This window comes from Urocitellus parryii, chromosome 3 (assembly GCF_045843805.1).
Source record: "Urocitellus parryii isolate mUroPar1 chromosome 3, mUroPar1.hap1, whole genome shotgun sequence".
In the NCBI taxonomy this organism is placed as follows: Eukaryota; Metazoa; Chordata; class Mammalia; order Rodentia; family Sciuridae; genus Urocitellus; species Urocitellus parryii.
This window is the reverse complement of record NC_135533.1, coordinates 204,701,418-204,727,324: the sequence shown is the minus strand read 5'-3', so window position 1 is coordinate 204,727,324 and position 25,907 is coordinate 204,701,418. Positions and strand designations below refer to the sequence as shown.

The following is a 25,907-nucleotide window of genomic DNA, read 5'->3' as shown; positions in this document are numbered from 1 at the left end:
CACGGGTGTGATCATCCTCAGCTGCTTCCCTATCTGGTCTGCAGGCCCCCGAACCTCGGTGTGTCCCGCCTTCTGCAGTCACAAACATGTGCCAGAGTTGTTCAGAGACAAGGCCCAACCTCTCACGCACTGCACCCTAAGGGGCCGCGGCTCGCCGCCGGCTGTGGTGCGGTAGGCACCTGCCATATGGGGCTGCCTTGGAGGAGCCCTGCCCGGGTTCTCCAGAGCCTGTCAGACTCCGGTGGCGGAATTGCCTGCTCACCGCTCATTGGTCAGAATGGCCACACGGAGGCGGGGCTCCTGCGGCGACGCTCCGCCCACCCGGGAACTAGGTCCCGCACTCCGCTAACGCGTGGAGGGAGCGCCCGCAGCTGCAGCCGGCGGAGCGGGTTAGAAGAGAGGACCCGGCCAGGTCCTGGGGTGCAAGGGATGTTGAATTTAATTCTGACGATAAGCCGGTGGCAAGATCGATGGCACACGTCTGTGATCCCAGTGGCTCCGGAGGCTGAGACTGGAGGATCACGAGTTCAAAGCAACCTCCGCAATTTAGCGAGGCCCTAAGCAACTCAGCGACAGCCTGTCTCTAAATAAAATGTAAAAAAGGGCTTAGTGGTTGAGTTCCCCTGGGTTCAATTCCCGGTTTAAGAAAATGAAAAAGGATACACAAGACTGTGGAAGACCACAGCCATAGGGAGACTTCGGGCTCTACTCTGAATTCGAGGGCAAGTGGGGGTTATAGCCAAGGAGCTGAGCGCGGGGCGATGGGTGGGAAATGACTCGGGGAGAAGAGTGCGGGGATTCCTGCCGCAGGCGGGCTGGAGGTGGGAGGAGATGCTTTCTCCACTGAGTTGGCCAGATTCTTGATAAGACTGGGCTAGGCCGACCGCGCCAAGGTGGAGGACCAGAAGAGTGTTCAGCAGAGCCTGGCTCCGGCTTGGTCAAGGAGCCAGTCTGCGGTGGGGAGCCAGAAGGGGGAGACACTGAGCTGTCCTGGAGGAGCAGGGGATGATCCTGTCCAGTGCACCCCTTCACCGAGCCTCCCATTGCTGCGGAACTAGACCTCTGGAGCAGCCGGCACCTAGCAGGGCACCTACCAGGTGTCGCCTGGGCTGCTCTGGCGCCGACCACAGAATCCGATCCGACTGGGAAGCAAAGGCCATTTGTTTTCTCTGGTTACTGTCCCAGCTGCCCCGAAACCAGCCCCGATCACTTTTCAGGTGTCCGTGTGACCGGGACTTCTGGACTACCTATCTGTTCCCGTGGAACTGGACCCGTCACCTCCACACAGCCACACACCTTGTAAACTCCCGTCCCTCTGAGCCCTGCCAAGCCTGGGGACAATCTGACTCTGGGGCTGGAGAGTCCGTGGAACCCGCCTGGCCTGCTCCGGGCTTGGTCCCCGCAGCTCTCCTAATTCTTGCCCAAGTTCATGTGGTCTGCTAAGGCCACCAGCAGCCTCCACCCTCTGTCCAGGAAGCCAGAGTGCCTCTTCCTCTTGTTTGTTCAGAGGCCAGCATCAGGCGCCTGGGGACTGAGAGGGCATCTGGAGGGACAGTACTGGCCCCACTGCTACCTAGCTGGTGCCCTGTGCAGTGGCTGCCTGGCTCTCCTCTCCACAGTGCACAGACAGCTCCCAGCTCCTCTAGGATTTTTTCTTTTTTCTTTTTTTTGGTACAGGGGATTGAGCTCAGGGCACTTGACCACTGAGCCCTGTCCCCAGCCCTATTTTGTATTTTATTTAGAGACAGGGTCTCACTGAGTTGCTTAGAGCCTCGCTTTTGCTGAGGCTGGCTTTGAACTCACGATCCAGCTGCTGGGATGACAGGAGGTGCCAAGGCACCCGGCCTCTGCCTGTTCTTTTTTATTTTTATTTTATTTTTTCTCAGTTCTAGGATGGAACCCAGGGCCTCGCCTATGCTAGGCAGGTGCTCTACCACTGAGCTGCACCCCCAAACATTCCCCCAGTTCTTCAACTTTATATAATTGTAATTCCCCAATAAGGCCTCTTTTGTGCCTGGATTATTTTGTTCAAAATTATGTCCATGACATTCATCCATAATTTCACTCTCTGCTCATTCAGTTGCCTGCTGATGGACATTTTGGCTGGACCATTTTTGGCCACTGCTTCACCACTGAGCCACATCCCCACCCTTTTATGTGTATGTGTATTTTAGAGACAGGGTCTCACTGAGCTGCTTAGGGCCTTGCTTTTTGCTGCTTCTGGCTTTGAATTCGAGATCCTCCTGCCTCAGCCTTCTGAGCCGCTGGGATTACAGCTGTGCGCCACCGCGCCTGGCCTGTACGTGTCTTTTGAGGAATACACACTGGTTCCTGTTGGGTAGTGTTATAGTTCAGGTCTGGAATGTTCTCCAAAGGCCCATGTGACCTAGGCCATGATGTTATGGAGGCAGCCGGTCTCTAGGAGGCTGGGCCTGGTGGAGGGGAGTTAGTCCATCAGGGGTGCCCTTGAAGGAGACATGGGGACCGCGACTCTTCATCTCTTCACTTCCCGGCTGCCATGAGGTGACCTCCTTTCTCCACTACGGACTCTTGCCATGCACTGAACTGCCACAGGCCCAAAGCCACAGGGCCCGTGACCATGGCCACTGAAACCACGACCCAAAAATAAATCTATTTTCTTTCTTTCTTTTTGTGGTCCTGGGCATGGGGCCCGGGCCTCACCTGTGCAGGTGAGCGCTCGACCACTAACCACGCCCCCGCCCTTTTTCATTTAAACTTGAAACAGGGTCTCCCTGAGTCACCCAGGCGGCCTCAGTCTCCCGAGGAGCTGGGATCACAGGGGTGCCCCCCACGCCTGGCTTCACTGTCCTCCTTTTGAGCTGATCTCAGTATCTTGTCACCGCATGGAAAACTGAGCCCCCCAGAGTGGAAATACAAGCTCCTGGGGGAGGGCCACGCTCCGCTCCAGCCAAGAAGACCACCTGTGCTCCCGCCAGCCACAGGGACCGAGGGCTCCCTTGGCACCGCGTCTCTGGTGACATTTGACATTTTCAGTCTCACCCCGTCCTCAATTTCCTCATTGTCCTGCACATTCTTGCCGGCTCAGAAACCTGGGCTGGAGATAGCCGTGGCTACAGCTGGGTCTGGAGTGGCCCCCAGGGTGCATATGTTAACGGCTGGGTCCCCAGCTTGGCACTGGGAGGAGGTGGTGGGACCCGTAACAGACAGGGCCTGTGGGTGACTCTGGTCACAGGAGGGTGTGCCTGGACACAGTGGGACTCCAGCCCCTCTTCTCTCCTTCAGTCCCTGGCTAGGAGGTGACTAGATTTGCTCCCCAGCGGTTCCCACCATGGGCCTCCCACAGGCAACAGAGCCAGCCAACCATGGACTGAAAACCTCTAAAATTGTGAACCAAGATAAACCTTTTCTTGCTATAAGTTGATTTTTCTCAACTGTTTGTTATAGTAGTGGAAAGCTGGTTCCTGGAGGTTTTCATGCTGTGAGGAAAGCATTGTTTTCTTGTCTTGTTTACCTCTCCGTTTCTCTTTAGGAAAGCCCAGAAAATTTACAAGATATTAGGTCACATCTTAGATGATCCCCCAAATCATGTGACCCCTAGGCCTATGTAATTCTCTTACCTTTGAGCTTCTAACCAAAAGAGTGCAGGAAGGGCAACGGGGTGCCACTTCGTTGTCAGGTTACAGAAGGAAGACACGGCTTCCATCTTGCTGGCAGACTCTTCTGCTGGCTTTGTTGAAATGAGCTGCCCCCTAAAGAGGACCATGTGTCACAGAACTGAGAATGGTTCTGGCCCGAAGTCACCAAGGAAAGAAGATCCTCAGCTAAACAGCCCACAGAGCACCGAATCCTGCCAGCAACCAGGAAGTCAGCTTGGGCCGATCCTTCCCAGCCAAAGGTTGACTGGAGCCTTGTGAGAGACCTAGAGGGGGAAGGACCCAGTAGAATCATAGATTAGTCAGCATTTCATTGCTATAACAAAATACCTGAGGTAGGCTACTTGATAAAGAAAACAGATTTATCTTTTGGCTCATGGTTCTGAGATACAAGGTTCAAGAAGCACAGCACAGTCTCTCTGTTGAGAGTTTCTATAGGTTGCAAGACATCATGGTGTAAGAGTGTGTGTGTGTGTGTGTGTGTGTGTGTGTGTGTGTGTCTGATCTCTCCCTGTGTCCTTAGAAAGCCACTAGGAATCAATCATGGCAGCTGATCTAGTCTAATCTAATCACTATTCAAGGTCCCCACCTCTAAACACCATAGACAGATTGTTTTTTTTTTTTTAAGATTTTTTTTTTAATATTTATTTATTTTCTGGCGGACACAACATCTTTGTTGGTATGTGGTGCTGAGGATCGAACCCGGGACGCACGCATGCCAGGAGGGCGCGCTACCGCTTGAGCCACATCCCCAGCCCCACGTTTGTTTATTTTTGTACTGGGGATTGAACTCGGGGCACTTGACCACTGAGGCCCGTCCCCAGCCCCCCCCTTTTTTTTTTTAAGAGAGAGAATTTTAATATTTATTTTTTAGTTTTCGGCAGACACAACATCTTTATTTTGTATGTGGTGCTGAGGATCGAACCCAGGCCACACTTTTTTATATTTTCTTTAGAGACACGATCTCACTGGGCTGCTTAGCTCTTTGCTGTTTGTTGCTAAGTCTGGCTTTAAATTCACGATTCTCCTGCCTCAGCCTCCCAAGTCGCTGGGATGACAGGAGTGGGCCAGATTGTTTATCTTTCTTTTTTATTATTTTTATTTTATTTTTTAAAGAGAGAGAGAGAGAGAGAGAACTTTTTAATATTTATTTTTTAGTTCTCGGTGGACACAACATCTTTGTTGGTATGTGGTGCTGAGGATCGAACCCGGGCCGCACGCATGCCAGGGGAGCACGCTGCCGCTTGAGCCACATCCCCAGCCCAGATTGTTTATCTAAATAACATTAATATAAAACTCTGGCAACTGTCATAGTTCGGGTGTAAAATGTCCTCAAAGAATCCCAAGTTGAAGGCCTGGTCTCTGGTGCACCCATGTCCAGAGGTGGAGCTCTGGGGAGGTGACTGGATTCTGAGGACCCGGCCTCAGGGGTGGGTTAATCCCCTGAAATCGGAGTGGCTGACTGGAGGTGGCGGGGAACTACAGACAGGTGGGCTGTGGGTGGAGGAAGTGGTGACCGGGGGCACGCCTGTGGGGACTGCACCTTGTCCCTGGTGCCTCTCCCTCCCCCTCTCTCTGCTCTTTGGCTGCCATGAGCTCAGCCGCTGTCCTTCCGCTGGGACCTTCTGCATCACATCAAGCCCAAAGAAATGGAGCCAGCCCACCGTGGACTGAGACTCTGAGGCCATGGCCGAAGTCAGTCTCTCCTTCTCCAAGTTGCTATTTCAGGTGTTGGGTCACAGTGAGGAAAAGTTGACTAACACAGGGATTAGACTCTTGCAAGAGTTCTGAGAGACAGACCATATTCAGAGGAGACCCAGCAGCACCCAGGTCCCCATCTACAGCAACCAAGTGCTGGATTTGGGGTGTGGTTTGTTTCTCCAGGTTTCATGTTTTGGAAGCTTGGTCCTTGGTGTAGTGATGTTAAGAGGTGGCCCTTTAAGAGGTGGGGCTTGGTGGGAGGTCATTAGATTATTGGGATCATTACCTTTCTACTGGGACCAGGGTTATTCTTGCTAGAGGGCTGTTACAAGAGAGCCGGCCTGGCCCTGCCTCAGTCTCTGGCTTCCTGTCTTACCATGTGATCTCTCCCTCTCCCATTTGCTCTAGCCACGACCCCATCTGCCATGAGGTCCTCACCAGAGCTGAGCTGATACTGGTGCCGTGGCCTTGAACCTCCAAATCTGTGAGCTAGGGCTGCAGATGTAGCTCAGTGGTAGAGAGCTTGCCTCACATGCACTGGATCCTGGGTTTGACTCCCAGCACTGCAATAAAATAAAATAAAACAAAACTTTGGGCTAAATAAAACTTTTTTCTTGATGATTTATCTAGCCCTTGGTATTTAGTTATAGCAAAGGAAAATGGACTAATACACAGAGGTAATAGATACCTATTGTTTTTTTTTTTTTTATATATACTGAGGATCGAATTCAGAGGCACTTGACCACAGAGCAACATCCCCAGCCCTATTTTGCATTTTATCTAAAGAGAGAACCTCACTGAGTTGCTTAGTGCCTTACTTTGAACTTGTGATCCTTCTGCCTCAGCCTCCCAAGCTGCTGGGATTACAGGCATGTGCCACTGCACCCAGCAAGATATGTATTGTTTTAAGCTGCTACATTTTGGGATAATTTGTTATGCAGTAATAGCTGACTGATACATCTGATAGGACTCATAAGTCAGGGAAAGACAATGTGCTTGGCTATCAAGGTGTACTTATTTGGTTCTTGCTCCCTTTATTCTAGGAAATGTATGTGCACGTATTTGAGCCAAGAGGTTCAACTTAGTAGAACCATCCTAAAAACACTGGCCTTCTAAATTTATTTCACCCAAAATATATTATCTAGAATTTTTTTTTCATGAGTACAAAACGACTGTTAGAAAGTCCCCTCTATTCAACAGCATCACCATCCCTATTGGCCACACAGACAGTGCTTGGTAGAAACAAAAAGAACCAGGACTCCCTGAAAGTTTTATGTCAGCTCCAAGAGTTCTGTCTTGAAAAGTAGCAACAGGATGTGTGTCAGCCCTGCTGGGACTGAATGTGTTGGAAACTTTCGTCCCCTCGACGACAGTGTGGAGAGATGAGACCTCAGGGGCGGATGAGCCCTCGGGGACTCAGTGCTCACACGTGGATTAAGGCCAGGACCAGAGCGAATGGATTTGGTGTCTTCCCTTTGGTTCTCTCCTCAAATGATGCCTTGTGCCATGCCATGCCATGACAGGTAGGCTGTTGCCAGCTGCCAGCCCCTTGATTTTGGAGTTCCCCGTCTCTAGAACTGTCAGAAATAAACCTCTTTATAAATTTCCCAGTCTCAAGCATTCCGTTGCAGCAACACAAAAAAAGACCAAGACAGGTCCTTGTTGGACTGATCAGCCTCCTTCGGGATGGTGTCAGTTAAATGTCACCAGCACAGAGGACCCCGGCTCCCTTCGGCCACTTTCAGATGTTCTATGCAGAAGTAAAGGAGAGATGGCAGAGGAGACCCGGGGTCCAACCTGGAGCGACCGCCTGCAACTCCTCCTCCACCACCGAGCTCCACCCCAGCCCTCAAAGGCCCTTTATTTAATTTATTTATTGTGGTGCTGAGGATCAAACCCAGTGCCTCACACACGCCAGGCGAGCGCGTTGTCACTGAGCCACAATCGCAGCCCCTCACACTCCTCTTAAGCACAAAGAGTGTGGGCAAATCTCCCTATGTGTGTTTTTTTTTTTTTTTTTTTGAGAGGAGAACCGGGGATGGAACTCAGGGCCCTCGACCCCTGAGCCCCAGCCCCAGCCCCATTTTGTATTTTCTTCAGAGACAGAATCTCACTGAGTTGCTTAGAGCCTCGAGATCCTCCTGCCTCAGCCTCCAGGATTACTGTCATGCGCACTGCGCCCGGCTCCTTTTTGCTCCTGGATAAAGGCCGCTCAGCTGGAGCAGGTGGGCTGCGCCTCCTCCCAATTCACGGGTAGGTGAGGCAGGTTGCTGAAGGCAGGTACCCGTGACCCTGTCGGGGCCTCCTGAGACCACAGCGGTGCGTCCTCCTGGGACACAGGAGGGTGGAAGCAGCCCTCAGCCAAAGCCTGATGGGAATCGGGTGGACACCGCTGCCCAGCGCCCTGGGGTGGGAGCCCGGTGCCTCCCCGAGGTCCGCCAGCGCGGCCCGCTCCCTGGCGCCCTGCAGGGCTCCTGTGGTCTTCTCCCAGATGACCGTGCCCCGCAGTCATTGCGAGGGTCTGGTTCTGATGACCCCAAACCAGGGCGGCATTTCTTTCTTTTTTTTTTTTTTTGAGTACTGGCGATTGAGGGCGCTCTGCCACTAAGCTGCGTCCCCAGTTCCTGTTGTTTTATTTTGAGACAGCTTCTTGTTAAGTTGAGGGTCTCGCTAAGTGGCCCAGGCTGGGACCTCAAATCCCTGCTCCTCCTGCCTCGGCCTCCCGAGTGGCTGGGATTACAGGAGCGGGTGACAGCGCCCAGCAGGCGACCTCTTTGACAGGCATTGACCACCCCCCCCCCCAAACACCAAGGAGCCTGCTGAGGGCCGCCTGTGTGGATGAGGAGTGGAATGAACCAAGGCGTGACTGTTCCTTCCCATGTCACCTGACTGTGCTGGGATCGGGGGTCAGGATGTGGGTCACACGGCCGCGCCCTGTGGCAGGTCCCTGTTCCTGGAATGTTCTGCGTTCTCCTGCCAAACTCTGATCAGGTGCCTCCCAACTCAGGTGCTGGCTCTGGCCCGATCCCTGTCCCTCCCTCCTCCCTGCGTGATGGTGCCTGAGCTGGGAAGAGGCCCGGCCCCCTCGCCTTCCAGGGGATGCAGCAGGAGGCAGCTCCCGCTGGGCCCGTGGACACCTGCCAGGCGGCCTGTGGAGCCCTGCAGAGTTCCAGGGCTCAAGTTGAAGGTCTCATGAGGACATGAAGGGACAGATGAGGTGAGACGGAGAGGCGCCCAGGGTGCAGCGTTCATGGAGACCTGGCTTCACCCTCTGGGGCCTCCCCCAGCCCAGGCGCCTCCTTCGATCCTATTTTAAACTTCAGGTGAAATTCACGTAACATTTAACTAACTCTTTTTTTTAAGTACCTCATCCCTACCCCCTTTTTTTTTTTTTAATTTTCAATTTTGACTCAGGGTCTCACTAAGTTTCCCAGAACCTCACTAAATTGCTGAACTGGCCTCAGACCACCATCCTCCTGCCTCAGCCTCCCAAATGGTTGGGTTATAGGTGAGCGCCACCGCGCCTGCGCACCATTTTTTCAATGTGCTCCTCGTACTTGATGTTTATCATGTTGTCCCAAGTCTGTCCCTGCTGGGGCCCCTGTGTCAGGCGCCATTCTGGCTGCTCAAGGACAAACCTTTCTGTCCCATCTGCAGGCCTGAGGAGGCCTGTGCAGCTTCTCCCGGGCTCCATGGGGGAGTGGGCTGGGCTGATGGCCACCTGGGGTCCCTGCCCAGAGTCAGGCTCAGGGCTCAGCTTCCCTGCTGGGGGCTGTCACCTCTTTGCCTGTTGGAAGGGCTTTCACCAGGGCCTCAGCCCACCCTGACTCCTAGGCCCTGGAGTCCCTGGCTGTAAGCCTCCTGGGGACATTTGTCCCTTTGGGGTGCAGGTGGGGCCAGCCAGGGCCCTCCCACGGAGACTCACATGTGGGAAGATGGGCAGGACCCGGGCTCCCGGGCTGGGGCCCCAGGAGGTACCCTGTCCACTGCTCCTGCCCACCCCTCTGTCACCCTGGCCCACCACGGGCCTGAGCTTGGCCACAGGGACATTTGGACATGGATTAAATGACACAGAGATGGCGAGGTCTGGAGTTTATTTAGGATGTGCAAGATGGTGGAGGGTGGGGGACCCTGGTCCCTGTCCTGCAGCCCACAGAGCTCCATCAGGTCCATAAGCCACTTCGCCTCGTCACGGCCATTTCCCGACACCAGGCACACCGACCCCCAGCGACACAGAAATGGTTTCGTGTGCTGAGGACCTACTGTGCGCAGGCCCCAGCCGGCTCGTATGGACTCGTGGGTCTCTTGGCAGCCTGAAGAGCAGGGTCACCTCCAGTCCCATTTTACAGGCAGGGAAACTGAGGCACAGAGCAGACTGGCCTGCAGCCAGGCGCGTGGGTGGGTCCAGCCTCCGGGTCTGCGCCTGGCTGTGGGCTGCTTGGCGCACATGGGTTTCAGACATTCACAGCCCCGGGCAGGTGGGGGGGGGGCGTCGTGCGGGGTCTGAGACTGGCACCATCTGTCAGCAACATGGGGCTTACGAGACCCAGGGGCAAATCCTGGCTCTGATGCTCAGAACTGGGACCTCTGGTGAGTCACTGCCCCTCTTGGGGCCTCGATTTCCTCATCTGTAAAATGGATGGAGACACTTAGAGAATCACTGTCTAAGCCCCAGCCTCCCCTCCTACCTGGAACAGAACTTCATTCATTCTGGGCAACCAGATTTCCCAGGCTCCCTGCATGGAGATCTGGTCTTGGGACTCTGTTCTGGCTAGTGAGAGGTAAGCAGAAGGGCCCCAAAGCCTCATAGGCAGACTTTCAGAAGACTCTGAGTCAGGCTTGGACTCTGACTTTCCCTCCTTGTGGGGAGATAAAGGCTGGAGCCCTGGCAGCTATTTTGTACCATGAGGCAATCTTAAAGACCATAACCAGGGATGATGTAAACTGTAAGAGAAATCAAGTCTTACTGCTACTGCAGCTGAGCCTGGACCTATCTCTATGATAGTTGCTTCTTGCTACCTTACACCAGTTATCTATTCCTGATTCTCAGGTTCACACCAGCGTTGAGTCCTTTCCTGTGGCCCTTGGTCTGTGGCCCAGCATGCTCCGCATCTCTTGAGTGACCCCCTCCCAGGGCCCCATGCCAGTCGACAGTGTCCGGTGCATTCGGGGTGTAGGCAGGCTGCTCTCCCGGCCTCCCCCCAGGGATTTGGGTGCTGTGGCAGTGGCCATGGTCCTAAGGGGGTCCCCAAGCTCCAGGCAGAATGAATATGGGGTCCGACGGTGGGTACCATGCTGGGGCTGAGCCCTGGGGCTGTCCTTGGAGGCTTCGGCAGGGCGTGCAGAATTATCTTCAAAGGACTGTGGGGACAGTTCACGGAGACCATGGTGGGTGGCCCGGGCAGCCCGGAGCAGGGTGTGGGTCAGAATGGCCACCAGAACCAGGGCACCGGAGCCTAGGATGGAGGCCACCGCGGCGCCTGTCTCAATCTCAAAAAGCAGCAGGGCATAGATGGAGAGCGCTAGGGAAGGAAATGACTCTCAGTTAACACAGGTCAGTTCTCCAAGCCCTCAGGGACACCCCCCCCCCATGCGGAGTGACAATAGAAAACCCTGCAATAGAGGGTGTGGTGGCACACACCTGTAATCCCAGCCACTTGGGAGGCTGAGAAATGAGGATCATAAATTCAAGGCCAGCCTCTTCAATTTAGGGAGGCCCTAATGGCGAGAGAGTTGCTCTCCCTTGTTACAGTAATTGGTGGAGGGAAATCACGTGACTCCAGCGCAGCCTATCAGAGTCAGCCCTGGGACTTTTGCTTGGCCTATAGGGACACAGGGATTTTCTTCCCCCAGTGGGAGGGGTATAGGTAGGAGAGAAACCCAGGACGGCTGGGGGACTCTGTGGCACTTTCTGGGTTGTTTCTGTTTTCTCTGACTCTGCCCTCTTTTTTTTTTGTACTAGGACTTGAACTCAGGGGCACTCGACCACTGAGCCACACTCCAGCCCCATTTTGCATTTTATTTAGAGACAGGGCCTCACTGAGTTGCTTAGGGCCTCGCTAAATTGCTGAGGCTGGCTTTGAACTCTCTATCCTCCTGCCTCAGCCTCCTGAGCTGCTGGGATTACAGGCGTGGGCCACCGCGCCTGGCTGCACTCTTCCTTTTGAAGATGCCCCCATGCATCATGCCTGATGTATTAAAATGGGGCCAAGAACTTTCTTTGTGCTAAACATTTTGAAAGGGTTTGTTATGATTCTTCTTTTTGGCTCCGGGGAGCAGTGGATGGGTGATTGGCTGGAAGGGCTTGTGAATTCTTGCTGAATGAGGTCACCTAACCTCTAAAGGAGTCTAAATGGGAGGTGACTGAATTCTCAATTTAACGCTTAATGAATCGGACATAATGACTTTCTTCTTCTCTCTGTGATTTTCTTGTATTTTAGAATGAGGATGTGAGGATATATTTTTCCTCAATATTTTTGACCTCAAAATTTTGTCAGCCCATGAAAAGCCTGAGGTTGTAGGTACTGAATCCCAAGTGTCCATAGCCCATCATTCTGGGAGAAGTACACTCAGCGGACACAGAGGAAACTTGAGGCAAGAGGCACTTCACACAACCTCACTGGAGCACCTGGATCCAGCCGCACTTGAAGCCAACTACCCCTGAGAATTTCAAATACATGAGACACCGATTCCACTTTCCTTTTTAAAAATCCCACGTCTAGAACTTTTTATTAAGTCAAACAACAATCTACCTACAAATTTCCACATTGAACCCTAGGTTTATATTTCATAAAAAAATACTTTAAATCCATCATTTTTTATCTTCTATTTTTCTATTGTGGGACTAAGAAAATCATAATAGCTGCCATAAACATGTACCATGTTTATTAATTACAAATAAACCACTTGCAATAGATTTATAAAAACTATTGGGGAAGGGCTGGGGATGTAGCTCAGTTGGTAGAGTGCTTGCCTCACATGCACAAGGCCCTGGGTTCAATCCCCAGCACCACAGGGGGAAAAAAAACTATTGGGGAAAAACATCCTTTATTCATAAAAAATAAAAGTAATTAAAGTCAGTAATGGCTAATCCCTTGTCTTTCATGAATCTGATTGGTTTTCCTTCCAATAAAACAGGTGCTTCTAGAGAAGGCAGGGCCTAGGTGTTGCCTCAGTGTGGATTCTACGTTGACATGTTTGTTTGTTTTTTTTTTTTCCAAGCTTAAAATATAAGATACGAAGTGTCTTTTTTAAAACACTTTTTGGAGCTGTAGATGGACAGCAGCCTTTATTTGTGTCATTTTTATGTGGTGCTCAGGATCCCACCCAGGGCCTCACACATGCTAAGCCAGTGCCCTGCCCCTGGGCCCCAGCCCCACAAGTGTCCTTTTAGGAGGGTGCTGTGGTGCACACCTGATGCCCCAGCAACTTGGGAGGCTGAGGCAGGAGAATTGCAAGTTGGAGGCCAGCCTCAGCAACTTAGTGAGGCCCTGTCTCAAAAATAAAATAAAATGGGCTGGGTTCAACCCCCAGTACAAACAACAACAACAACAACAACAACAAAACAAAAGAATAAAAAACACCCAGCTGAGGGCTGGGGATGTGGCTCAAGCGGTAGCGCGCCATGCCTGGCATGCGTGCGGCCCGGGTTCGATCCTCAGCACCACATACCAACAAAGATGTTGTGTCCACCGAGAACTAAAAAATAAATATTAAAAAAAAAAAGAAAAAAAAAAACAAACAAAAACACCCAGCTGAGAAAACTTGTTCAAACAAAACGTAAAACTGGTGAGAAGGGCTGGTCGGGGGCTCAGCGGCAGAGCGCTCGCCTGGCACGTGTGAGGCTCTGGGTTCGACCCTCAGCAGCACATAGAAATAGATAAAATAAAGGTCCATCGACAACTAAAAAATATTAAAACAAATAAACAAACTGATGAGGAGCTAATCTGCTGACAGCCACTGTCCTGGAGACCCTCTGGGTCCGAGGCCGTCTGCGAAATTTGATGGGTATTTACCTGGATCCCCCAGTAACTCCACCAGGCCTGGGTGGAAATGGCTGCCACTGAATGGCAGGGGACCAGGCACACAGAGGATCTGCCCCAGGCCCCGGAGGGGGACAGCGTCAGAGCCGGGATCTGGACCCGCGCAGGCTGCCCCAGGTCCCCACCCACCCCCACAAGCCCAGGGGCCATCCCCAGTGCCGCCCCGAGCGCACCTGCCAGGTAGACGCAGACCCCGCAGCAGAAGAGGCCAAGGGCCACGTGCCGGAGGTGGCGGCAGTCAGAGAGAAACCAGTCGGACCTGCGGAGGGGGACCAAGAGAAGGCATCGGGAGATGGAGCTGGCTGCAGGGGCCGTGGGGACAGGGAGGGAGAGGGGCCTAAATGACAGCAGGGCCCAGCTTTCGGGGAAGAGGGATCCAAGTGGGGCCCCTGCCACCACCCTCTGGCCACCCTCCTTCCACCTAGGGCCCTTCACTGCCCACCGTCCATCCATCCAACCAGCCACCCACCAGCACCCGGCACCGTCCACCCATCAGCCCCGTCCACCGTTCACATAGGGACCCCTCAGACCGTCCTTTCCCCTCTGTCCACCCGCCAGCCGTCAGCTCTGTGCCACCCACTCACCTGCTGTCCACCTGCTTCCCCCATCAGCCCTCCACCCACCCAGTCACCCATTTCCAACCCAGCTGCCGACTGCTCACTGTCCAGCCCCATCAGCTCTTCCACCCGCACCCCCCACCCCGCAGCCATCCGCCCTGGACCCGCGACCTGTGCCCTCCGCCCACTAAGCAGCACCCCTCTGTCCACGGCCTCGCCGACCGTCCACTGATCACTCATCTCCCGCCCACCGTCCCTCCACCTCCATCTGTCCACCAAATCCACCCACTGCCCACTCCCCGCCTGTCCATCCTCCCCTGGGTCCACCCCCCTAATTCCCTGCCTCCACTATCTGACGGACCACAGATCCACTTTGAAGGTGAGGACACGAGGTTCCCTTGCCAGGAGTGGTGGCAGGGCGGCAACCTAGTGAAGGTCGGGCAGTCCCTAAGCTCTCTTTGCTCACCTCCCACGGGACACCTCAGGGGCCTCCTTCTGGGTTTCCCTGCCACCCCCTCCCACCTCCCTGGAGGCCACAGGGAAGTACTCCAAACCTCCATCACATTGTCAGCTCCTCACTCACAACCCTCCTAAGTCCTGGCCACAGGGCTGGGGCCCCACTGGTCCAGTCCCTCAGACCTCCTGCCCTCATCTCCCTGCGTCTCCACTCCAGCCACACCAACCTCAGCCACCTCCCCCCAGACACCAATCACTGCGCCCCAGGGCACTGGCACCTGCTGCTCCTTCTGTTTGGATCACAGACCCCCCATCTTCTGCTTCCTTCCCTCCCACAAGTTTCAGTTCAGGCCTCCCCTGACCATCCTATGACACCCCTACTTTGTCCCCCTCCATCCCATCACCCCATTTCCTTCCTTCCTAGCATCCACCCTTTCTGACGTCATAAATCTCTTGTGCTTCTTTATTTTCAGATGGTGAGTCCGCGAGTGGCTGTCTGGGGCCATTTAGTCCCTGCTCTGTCCAGGTGTTCAGAGTCAGCCCCTGCCACCTGCAGGTGCCACAGACATATTTGGGGACGAGGGGACACATGCATGTGGGTGTCCCTTGGGTGAAAGGTGCATGATATGGGCAGGATCTACCCTAAAGATAGAAGTTTCCATCTGCTTAAATCGACCAGATTGTGCCCCCAAATCCAGACTCCTCTCCTCCAGCGTCTGGGAGGGAGACGCAAGAGTCTGGGTGTCCTCCTCGGCCCAGGGGAGTTTCCTTCGCTGCCTCTGGTAGACGCCCCCTCATGTGCGCATCTCTGAGCTCGATTCCTAGGGAGCCCCCACCCCAGGCTAGAACCCAGGTTCAGGTTCAAGTCCAGCCCACCCTCTTCCCAGCCAGAGGCCTGGAGAGAGCAGCCCCTGCTGCCTGAGGCGCAGTAAATGTGGGGATGACAGCAGCAGCCCCAGGGGAGGACGGGCCTTCCCGGAGCTGACCACAGCAGCGGGAGGCGGGCAGGGCTCAGCGGGATAAACGACAACGCGACGGACACCGGAGCTCGCGTCCTCCTACCTGCCAGGGCTGGGTCCTCGCGCCAGCTCCGCGCCCAGGTGGCCACAGAGCGCCGCGAGGAGCAGGCAGGTGAGGCCGAGCACCAGGGCGAGCGCGGCCAGCGCGGCGGCCAGCGGCAGCAGCGCCCCGGCCGCGTCCTCGGGCAGCCCCGGGCCGGTGCCCAGCTCCGGGCCCAGCACGTCGGCGCGCGCCCCCCGCAGCTCAGCGCGTCCCGCCTGCAGCTGGAACAGCAGCTGCGCGGCCAGGGCCGCCAGCACCGCCGCGGGAATGCCCAGCAGGGTCATCGCGGCCAGCACCCGGCCGCCGTACGACCGAGCCATGGCAGGGGTCTTGCGGGGCAGGGAGACAGTCAAGGAAGCCAGAAGCTTTAGAAAGCAGAGGAGCTGGGGCAGTCCTCGGGCTCCCGGAGGGTCCCCAAGGGACGCGACATCAGGAGGTGCCTGAAGCTTCTGGGGCTGGATTGGGGGCGGTCTAGGGGTCGCCAGACTGAGGACCCGGGGTATCGACAGCTGCTGGGACGCTGAAGTCCCCGAAAACTTGGGATGAAGCCTTTTCTTCTCTCTGCGGGACCCGCGGGCGCCCCCTCCTGGTGCGCGGGTCGGGGCCTGCAGATGGGAGGAGGCGTGGCCTGGAACGGGGGCGGAGCCTGGAGCGGGGCGGGGCGTAGGCCCCAAGAGGTGCAGGGGCACAGAGCCTGGATCTGGGGAACCCGGAGCGGAGCTCGCTGAGCTCCTAAAGGAGCACTGCCTGCGGCCTAAACACCGACTCTATTCTTCTCTTTCTCTCTCTCTCTCAAGATATTTGAAGACGGGCACCGTGATACACGCCTGTAATGCCAGCGGCTCAGGAGGCTGAGACAGGAGATCGAGAGTTCAAAGCCAGCCTCAGCGACTTAGCGAGCCTGTAAGCGACTCAGAGAGACCCTGTTTCTAAATAAGATATAAAAGTGGGGGTTGCTTAGTGGTTAAGTCCCTGGGTTCAATCTCCAGTACTGAGGAGGAAGAGGAAGAGGAGGAGGAAGAGGAGGAGGAGCTGGGTGTGGGGGGGATGCCTGTAATCCTAGTAAGGGGGGAGGCTTAGGTAGGAGGATCCCAAGTAAAAAATAATAAGGACTGGGGCTGTAGCTCAGTGGTAAAGTCTTCCTAGGTTCAATCCCCAGTATAGGAGAAGGAGAAGGAGAGGGAGGGGGAGGGGAGGAGGAGGAGGAAGAAGAAGAAGAGGAGGGGAAGATAAAGGGGAAAAAAGATGTTTGAATAAAATTTTAAATAACTCACCCTTTTTTTTTTAAGCAAAAAGATATCTTTCTTTATTTGTTTTTTAATGTGGTGCTGAGGATCGATCCCAGTACCTCACAAGTGCGAGCAAGCGCGCTGCCGCTGAGTTGTAACCCCAGCCCCAAATAATTCTCACTTTTGTCGCTGGACCCGTAAAGCCTGTAATTGGCCATGGTTCCCCCTCCCTCCTTTCCTCCATCACCTTCAAGACTTTGAGGAAACGTTCTCTCCTCCAGGAGACCCTCCTGAATTCCTTCCCCAGCCCACCCACCATGTTCTTCCGCTATTAATTTTTAAAAGTTGAGGTGAAACTTAAACCATTGTATTGAGCAGTTGTTATTACCTTCACAATATTGTCCATTCATTCGGCCTCATCTGTAAATAATTTAATCACCCCAAAGAGACCCCTGCCCCATTAGCTCTTGCTCCCCATTCCCCTCCTCCAGGCCCTGGCACTCTGTAATCTACTTTCTGTCTCCGTGGATTCTCCTGTTCTGGACATTCCATATCAATGGGATCACACACTACGTGGCCTTTTGTGTCTGGCTTCTGTCAGTCAACATCTTTTCGAGGTTCATCCACATTGTAGAGGGTGTCAGTGCTTCATTCCTTTTGATGGCTGAGTAATACTCCATTGTGTACTTTTGCTTTTTCATCTTGGGTGGTCTCCACCTTTTGGAAAATGTGAATCTGCTGCTATGAATGTGCATCTACAAGTATTCGGGAACCCCTGGAGTGGAATTGTGGGGTTGATGATAACTCCATTTTAACCTTTGGTGGACTCACCCAACTGTTTTCCACCCCTCCCCCCAGCAATGCGGAGAGTTTTTCCTCTCTTTCCGGCACACACCAATACTTGCTATTTCCTTCTTTTTGAAATTGATAATAGCCATCCTGGGGGATGGGCAGTGGTACCACATTATGGCTTTGATCTGCATTTCCCTAATGAGTCCTGAGTCAAGCTCTTCACATCCTTGTTGAGTATCTTCGTTGGAGAAATGTCTATTCAAGTCCTTGGCCCTTTTTAAGGGTGGCTAACTTTCTGTTGTTGAGTTGAAGGAGTTCTCTAGGCAGCCCGGGCGGTGAACCCTCCTCAGCTATATGTCTTGCAATTCTTATACTCTGTTCCCCCACAGCACCCAGCTCCTGCGGTGCAGTGGCTATTTCCTGACCCCCGTCCAGACCTTGCAATAGCCCTGAACATTGCCTTGCTCTCCAGAGGAGGAAACGGAAGCCCAGAGAGGTACTGAGACTTCCCAGCAGAGTCGGATTTGAACCCAGCACCTCACCTCCCACCCACTGCTCTCTACTACTTCCCAGATGCACCAGCGATTTCACTGGCTTTGTATTTCCAGTTATTTTTCCAATTGATGAAGCCAACTTTTTTTTTTCAAATTTCAAATTTACTTGAAATTGAATGCATTCTCTGTCATGTATAACAAATTAGAGTAAATGAATAAATTATTAAAAATTAATTGAAAAATAATTTTTTTATGTGCCCCGAGTCCTCACCTTTGTCCTTAATAGGTAAAATGGCTCTGGGGGAGCCTAGGGGTGACTCCTCATCCCCAGGTGGCATTCTTTTTTTGCTGTGTGGCTTTGGGCTAGTACCTTAACCTCTCTGGGCCTCCTCATCTTGCATAGGTTACAACTTCTGATTCATTCGTTCATTCACCCGGCTGTTCAACCAACACACTTTTCCTTGTTTTATAGGTGGGGTAGCTGAGGTTCAGCAACCATCCACATGAGCATCCCTGTTCTTTTCCAGGACTTAAGATACAGAGATGTAAAATACCTGCATTTGTTCATTTGACGAATAGTGATGGGACAACCACCTTGTTCCCAGCTTGGGAGGCTCATGGTGACCAAGACAAGCTTTTTCTTCTGGGGCTCACAGCCTGGAGGAGGAGGTGGAAGCATACAAGAGACGCACAAGGGACAGTTTCCTAATCTGGCCAAAGGACATTAACTGAGCTGTTTTAGGTTCATCCTTATTTGTTGGGGGTTGTGGGCACCCAGATACCCTGGCCCGGCCCCACCCCTTGTGTGGGGGCGACTCCCCAATTTATGGTGTCTGCATTCAATCTGGAAAGTTGAGCCTTCAAGTGAGCCCCATGGAGGATGATCTCATTCATCTTGGCCTTGGGTCAAACCCCTCCAGCCCCCGCGGACCGGTCGGAGACGGGGCGGCAGTTGGCTGGGATGGTTAGCAACCTTGCTGACGGGCTGCGAGCCCCGCGGTAGGTTCAAGAAAGAGGTTTAAAATCAGCCACCTGGGATTAGAGTTTAAGAGCTGCTATCTCACAAGGTCCAACACGCCCATCTCTCAGAAACGGCCATTTCCCAGAATTGCCCACTGAGGTCCAGAGAGGGAAAGCTGCGTCCCCCTTCACCGACACCTTTTAGAGAAACTGGGTGTGGAGGGCGTGGCTTACACCTTATTTGCATTTTGGCTCCGCCCCAAGACGCGCCGCTCCATTCAGCCGCCAGAGGGCGCCGTAGGAAAAGCATTCCGAGCGCGGAGCGAACCCCTTTCTGCTTTCTTGGCAGATCCACCTGGAAGGACTGGCCTTGCTATTTTCTGGAGGAAAGAAATGGGGCTTGGAGAAGGAAGGTGACTGTCCCACAGTCACGAAGTCGAGAAGTGAGTCTAGACCGGAGGGTTTTATTCCTATATTCTACTCTCTCCCTCGGGATCCCCGGGATGAAGACCTGGGAGACTCTTGGCCCTCTGTGGCGGTCACTGGCCCCCAGCATCCATGGCGCTAAATAGGGAAATGCATCCCCGTAAAATAGAAATCTTTTAAAAGCTTGAATATGAAATTTGTGGACAAATGGTTTAATGCACCATGGGCTTAGCGTTCTCAGCACGTTTTTTAATTTAGTTTGCATTTTCCCATTTGGGGACCAGGTCTCGAAAAATATTCTAGAATCAGGTCTCAAAAATATTTCTTGGTACTTTAAAAGCTCTGCCAGCTTCCCGGGAGGCCCAGAGAAGCCCCAGAGGACGAGGACAGGCCCTGGGCCCGCGCTGAGTGCGCGGAGGTGTCTGAATGGAGACTCCCTCGCCACCTGCCCCAACCTTGGCCCCAGTCTGTCCCCATGGCGGTGGCGTAGGGACCAGAACCGGCTCCCCGGACCCCGCCGTTTCTCGCTGGGGATCGGATCCGGGGCGGGAGTGGGGATGTGGACGGGGCGGAGCCCCTGGGGGTGGAGCTCAGGGCAGACCCCTCCCCTCCCCCGCCCCTCTCCGTCGGCGGCTCGGGTCACCGGAGCTCAGAGCAGCCTTCCTTCCCCGGAGGCGGAGGCGGGATGGCCGGGGGTGGGAGGACCGGGACGGAGGAGCGCCGCGGTCCCAAGCTCGGGCCCCCCGCCTCCTCCCACCGGGGTTCAATACTCCGCGGGAGGCTAGGGCAGAGGCCGGTCCCCGTCCCTGAACCTTGGGGGACCGCTCCTCCGGGAGCAGAGGCTCCCCGGGCCTCCGCAGGCTCAGAACGGGGTCCTGCCCTCCGGGCCGCGCCCGCCCCGCGTCTCCTTGTCCACTCGGTACTTTCGGCGGCGCAGCGGCTCCATGAGGCTCCGCGGCGCCGGGTCGTCCAGGTCCTCGGGGAGCAGAAAGTTGCGGTCCAGCACTTCGGTCGCCTCTTGCCAGTTGGCGAAGCAAGCTGGGCCCAGGCGCTGGATCTCAGCCGTCGCGTCACGAGTGAGCACGTCCCCACCCGGCTTCAGCACCACGACCGTGGGCAGGTGCTCCACCGAGAACTGGCGCCCGAGGTCCCTGCGGGGAGGGCCGGCCCATCCGTGATCCTGGGACACCGATCTCAGACCGCCGCCCTTTAAGCCCCATCCCATCGCAGCCCCTCCCTTAAGTCCCTGCTGGGTCGCGTTTCTGTTTTTCTTCCTGGATCCGCTCAGCATACAACATACTGTACAGTCTATTTCTCCTGCTTATCATTTTCTCCCACAGTGAATTTGTAGATCCACAAGGGCATGGATTTGCCTCCTTTCGCTAGAATCGTGTGTGCCTGAAACAGCTCAAGGCGGTGTAATGCCCAGGGAATGTGTTGTGGGGCGAATGAATGAATGAATGAATGCCATAAGGAATATCAAGTCGGGTAGGGGCTACCAATTAGCGAAGGCCACTTCAAGAAGGTGACCTTTGATCTGAAATCTGCAGGAGGAAAAGAGGGTGAACTGAGATGAGGGTGCTCAGGTAGAGGATGCAGCATGTGCAAGGGCCCAGAGGTGGCAGGGTACCTGAGCCAGAAAGCCCTGGAGGGGCATGGTAAGAAGTTTTGATTATGGTCTAAGTGTTAGAGAGAAAGCGAACGAGAAGCTGTGTGCACCCGGGGTTGACCCTGCACCAAACTCTAGGCCAGACCCGTCAGGGAAGAGCTGGGCTGCCAGACTGGGCCCATCACCCACAGTTGTTAATTTTAATCTGCTGCTTTCTTGGGTGGTCTTTTCCCAGGCCCACAGCCAGGGAACACGTGGTACCTGCAAAATCCCATGGGAGCAAAATAGCATATTTAGCAGTTAAAGATCTAGGACCCCCTTCCCCCAGCCAAATCTGAATTTCAGAAAAACAAAGAAAACTCTTAGTATAAGAATGTACCCTGGGGGCTGGGGATGTGGCTCAAGCGGTAGCGCGTTCGCCTGGCATGCGTGCGGCCTGGGTTCGATCCTCAGCACCACATACCAACAAAGATGTTGTGTCCGCAGAGAACTAGAAAATAAATATTAAAAATTCTCTCTCTCTCTCTCCTCTCTCACTCTCTCACTCTCTCTTTAAAAAAAAAAAAAGAAAAAAAAAAAAAAGAATGTACCCTGTTGAGAGCCACAGCCCAAGGGGCCCCAGCAAACTTCCAGGTGCCAGCAAACTTCCAGCTGCCGGCTGATGATTGGCTCACAGCTGCCGCAATTTCTAGCTGCCAACTGATTGGCTCCTCTGCGGTGATGCTCATTGGGCTGTTTCCCCGCCCTTTCAGACCACGGAGCTGCTCATTGGGGGACTTTTTTGGCTCCACCCACACAATGGATCCGCCCACACAACCCAGCCAATCATCCTCAAGAGCAGGAGGAGTGGGGGAGGTTGAGAGGCTTGTGGGAAGCCCATGGTGGCAGTTGGCTCTGAGGGTTTTTCCTGAGGAGCTGTGTGGTGTGGTGTGGTGTGTGTGTGTTCTAAAAATAAAGTTTGTTTCTTTTGTCAAGTGGCTCCTGAATTGTGCCCAGCCAGACTGTGGCAGTACACCAAATCACATGAGACATAGATACCAAAAACATTATTTGTTGTGTATCTGAAATTTGAATTGAGCCGGACAGTGTGTACCTTAGCTGGCCACTTTCAAGGAGGGTGATGGGGAAAACCTCATCCCAAATAGAAGGTGTCATCTGAGATGTGCTTGGGACTCGTGTTTCTTCCCTAGGGACAGAAATTTGGCCTGCTTTGGAGGAAAAAACTCCCTATTTGCCAGAGGGCAGCAGGATTGGGCAAATGTCCCAACTCTGATAACAAGGAGTGGGAAGGAAGCGCTCCATGACCACAGACCTTCCCCTTGGGCACCAACATGAATGAAGTTGGTAAAATGTCAGGAGGTCGGTGACTCACTGTCAAATGGTTCATCACCCCCCCCCACATACACACACACTCTGATACACACACACACACACACATACAGAAAAATGCCACAATTGCTGTGGACTTCATTATACACTTCTTTCAAGTTTTTGCTGAGTTTGGATTTTTTTTTTTTTTTTTTTTAATGTTGGGGATGGAACCCAGGGTCTCATACAGGCTAGGTGATCACTCCGCCCCCTGAGCAACACATTCAGGTCCTGAATTTTTTTTTTCTTTCATGAGAAAAAGAAAGGGCTCCTCCCTAGCACTACAGAAAAACAAAACCAAAAGTCGGGGTTAAAAAAGAATGAAAGAGCTGGGCGTAGTGGTGCATGCCTGTAATCCCAGCCACTTGGGAGGCGGAGGCTGGAGGATCCCAAGTTCAAGCCCAGCCTCTGCAACTTAGTGAGGCCCTGTGTCCACATAAAAAATAAAAAGGGCTGGGGATATAGCTTAATGGTAGAGGGGTCCTAGGTTCAATTCCCAGTACCAAAAAAATAAAAAATAAAAAAAATAAAAATGAAAGTACCTCTCATTTCAGAAAAGGAGCAAGTTCCAAAATAGCCACTATTGGGCTCTCCTGGCAAAGCTTGAATCAGCTCCCTCTCCGGAGTTCTCACACCCTGCAAGGCTCCAGGCGGGCTGAGGTCTACCGGATCCTTCAGAGGGCTCTACTCCACCCACCTGTCACACTGGGAATGACTCAGCCTCCCTGAACTGAACTGGCTGTCCTTTCTCCTGACAGCCTCCCGCCTTTATGTCTGTGCTGGGCCCTGTGCCTGCAAACCCTGCTTTTGGGACCGTGGCCACCATCCTCTTACATGCCTGGGGATATTTTTAAAGACACTTCCTCCAGAAGCATTCTCTGACTCCTGGATTTCAGTGAGGTTTCTATTGCATTTCCACTTGGGGGCCTCCCTTTGTCCTCCAGAACGCTCCTGCAATTTGACATTTTGTATGGATCTGAGTCTTTGTTTCACATCTGCTTTCCCCACTTCACCCTTGCTCCCGGGGTCAGATGGGAGTGGGAATGGACACCACTTTCTGTACCCCTAATTTCTAGGACCCGGATTGGCACACAGGGCTGTTCACTCCCCCAGGGAGAAGGGACAAATCACTAAGCAAATGCCTCAGTTCTGGTGGTGGTGCCTCCTCCAGGAAGCCCTCCCAGACCTTCCTGTCCCGCCTTACCTCCTCAGATCATCCTCGAAGGGCAGGAAGAGCCACTTCGCGGGCATGTCCTTGAGGAACAGCTCCTGCTGCTCTTCTGTGGGATCCTGCGACACGTACACCAGGGCCAGCTGGGCTGCCCGCAACACATAGAACTCATCTGTGAGCCTCACAAAGAAGTCCTTGAGGATGGGCACGAAGGCCTGACACTTGGGACAAGCCGCAGCGCCAAAGAACAGCAGCACCAGACGGTTCTCCAGCCTGCGGCTGACCTCTGCCTCGGTGTCCAGCTCATCCTGGTCGCTGTTATTGCGGATCAGGACGCGGCCAGAGAACAGGGAGACCATGGTAGCCCCAACTGGGTGCTGGGGACAGGGAGAGATCCCCAGGTGGTGTGGCCTGGACCTGCGGTCTGGTCCTCTCCCAGGAATAGAGAGCTCTAGGAAGCCAGTTTAGGACCTCGCTAATCTGCTCAATCTTGACCTAGTTCTGCAGGGCCTCCAAGGGCAGGGGTTGGTGCGGGGAGAGCGCCCTCGTGGGCCTGAAAACACATTGCAGAAAATCTAAACTGGGGTCTGGGGGTGTAGCTCAGCCGTACAGCACTTATCCAGCATTCCCTGCTCCAAATTGAGAGAGACGGACTGAGAAAATGAGAAAGAGAAGAGAAAACACCGGAGAGAAGACAGCCCAGTGAAGACCAAGGCAGAGCCTGGAGTGATGGGGCCACAAACCAAGGAACCCTGGGAACCACCAACAGCTGGCAGCCAGAAGAGCTCCTCCCTGAAGCCTCCAGAGGGCGCTCTGCTTCCATGACTTCAGGCCTCTAGAGCTGCCAGATATAATAGGCTTCTGTTGCCCCTAGGCAAAGGTACTTTTGTTACAACAGCCGCTGTACACTCATACCTACTATGGCGTCTATTTCAGGGAAATTGTTCACTTCTACAGGGTGCTCATGTTCTACTTACAATGCAGTCCCCGTGTCTTGGTCTTCTTGTATTTTATTTCAATACTGGTTATTTTCTCTTGTTCTTTTGGAAAGTGCAAGAAACTTCTTTGCTGTTGCAGTACACCCAGCAGAGGGCCCACTGCCAGCCACTGCCACGTGCAGTGACTGGGTAATCAATGCACTTGATGCCCAGCTCCCATTAACATCTACCCAGCAACCAAGGTGCAGAGGGGAGAGGTATCCTGCCCAGGGTCATCAGTTGAAGAGGGGCAGAGACTGGTTCAGTCCCAAAGCCTGAGTTCTACCCTGTCAGGGAATAGATCTTCAATCCCTTATGCAAAATCCTTGGGGATAATAAACCTTGGCACTGGGAATGTTTCCTCTTTCTTTCTTTCTTTTTTCTTTTCTTTTTTTTTTTTTTTTAATTTTGAGACAGGGTCTTGCTAAGTTGTCCAGACAGGACTTGAACTCATGATCCTCCTGCCTCAGCCTCCCGAATAGCTGGAACTATTATAATTTTGCAACCATGGAGCCAGATAAAACTTTTTGGGTTTTGGCAGGGGGAATGGAGCCCAGGGACCCGTGCATGCTAGGCAAGTGCTCTGTCACTGAGTTGTACCCCCAGCCCTGGGATTGGGGGTTTTTGTATTCCAGGAAGATAACTGGGGGAATGCTTCCTGTACTGCAGGGTGTCCCTGGGGGCCTGGGCATTCTGTAAGTGAAGGCATAAATGAGGATAAAAAAGAATACTTGACCATGGGGAAGAGCCTGGCTCAGTGCAGCAGAGATGGCTCCCTACTGGAGGGTTGAGACCACGCTTAGGAAAAAAGTGGGTTTCCAAAGCCAAAGGGGATGGGGGGTGCTGTGGGAAGAACTGGATGAGGTCATGAGTGTAGGGTGCTTAGTCAGGGCTTAGTTTACCTGGTAAAATGGAGGGGTCACAGGAGAGGGGAGGTGGAAAGAGGAAGAGGGGGAGGGGAAGGGAAGCGGAAGGGACGAGGGAGGAAGTGGGTAAGAGAAGAGGGAATTAGGGTAAAGGGAACTAGGGAAGAAAGAGAAGGAAGGATAAGTTCCAGTGGGTGGTAATGAGGAGGAGGTAAAAAGGGAGGAATAGGAGGGGAGGAGAGACAGCTCGCTCCCAACCCATATTTGCAATCTCAGCACCAAGCCAGTGCGGCAAGCTCTGCTTCAGCGCTCACTTTCTTTACCTGTAAAGTGGGTGTGATTGCAATAATCATTCTGGCAGGGCAGAAGTGCGGCTGCAGAGACAGGTCATTGCTGATCCCTGGTTTGAAAAAGTAGTGCAGGCCAGTGGCTGGCTCTGGGCCTGTGCTCCGGATCTGCTTCCTCGCCCCCCATTGCACCCACCCGTGGGCTGCTGGCAGAAACCAATGGCAGCTGGAGTGGGGGTGGGGTGAGCGCCTGCCCAGCCCTGTCCTCAAAGTGG

General features: G+C 53.7%; 2 protein-coding genes and 1 non-coding gene across 4 annotated transcripts; 1 reads left to right on the top strand and 2 right to left on the bottom strand.

Moving 5' to 3' along the window:
- Window positions 1-9,428: 9,428 nt before the first annotated feature.
- Window positions 9,429-15,994, bottom strand: Tmem221 (transmembrane protein 221). Of its 2 annotated transcripts, XM_026390010.2 has the most exons (4): window positions 15,454-15,994; window positions 13,552-13,637; window positions 10,628-10,858; window positions 9,429-9,964 (listed from the first exon to the last, which is right to left on the bottom strand). In XM_026390010.2, exons 1-4 carry the CDS (start codon window positions 15,771-15,773, stop codon window positions 9,909-9,911), a joined length of 693 nt encoding a protein of 230 aa, XP_026245795.2. In that variant the 5' UTR covers window positions 15,774-15,994; the 3' UTR covers window positions 9,429-9,908. The 2 variants fall into 2 exon arrangements, with proteins under 2 accessions (XP_026245795.2, XP_026245794.2); XM_026390009.2 differs by having other exon boundaries at window positions 9,895-10,858.
- Trnav-cac (transfer RNA valine (anticodon CAC)) lies at window positions 12,278-12,351 on the top strand. Its single transcript has one exon. It is a non-coding gene; the product is annotated as a tRNA-Val (tRNA).
- A 3,309-nt stretch (window positions 15,995-19,303) lies between the features above and the next one.
- On the bottom strand, window positions 19,304-25,805 carry Nxnl1 (nucleoredoxin like 1). Its single transcript, XM_026389902.2, has 3 exons — window positions 25,669-25,805; window positions 23,536-23,879; window positions 19,304-20,505 (listed from the first exon to the last, which is right to left on the bottom strand). The coding sequence occupies exons 1-3, from the start codon at window positions 25,696-25,698 to the stop codon at window positions 20,217-20,219; spliced, it is 663 nt and encodes a 220-aa protein (XP_026245687.2). The 5' UTR covers window positions 25,699-25,805; the 3' UTR covers window positions 19,304-20,216.
- Between the last annotated feature and the right edge of the window lie 102 nt (window positions 25,806-25,907).

Excerpts from the sequence above, each read along its gene's own strand:
- Tmem221 (XM_026390009.2), bottom strand. The coding sequence starts at position 15,773 with ATGGCTCGGTCGTACGGCGGCCGGGTGCTGGCCGCGATGACCCTGCTG. Across the intron at positions 13,638-15,453 it reads CGAGGACCCAGCCCTGGCAG|GTCCGACTGGTTTCTCTCTG; the intron begins GTAGGAGGACGC and ends CCCCCTCCGCAG. Across the intron at positions 10,859-13,551 it reads GGTCTGCGTCTACCTGGCAG|CGCTCTCCATCTATGCCCTG; the intron begins GTGCGCTCGGGG and ends TTCCTTCCCTAG.
- Nxnl1 (XM_026389902.2), bottom strand. The coding sequence starts at position 25,698 with ATGATTATTGCAATCACACCCACTTTACAG. Across the intron at positions 23,880-25,668 it reads CAATCACACCCACTTTACAG|CACCCAGTTGGGGCTACCAT; the intron begins GTAAAGAAAGTG and ends CCCTGTCCCCAG. Across the intron at positions 20,506-23,535 it reads TTCGAGGATGATCTGAGGAG|GGACCTCGGGCGCCAGTTCT; the intron begins GTAAGGCGGGAC and ends CCCTCCCCGCAG.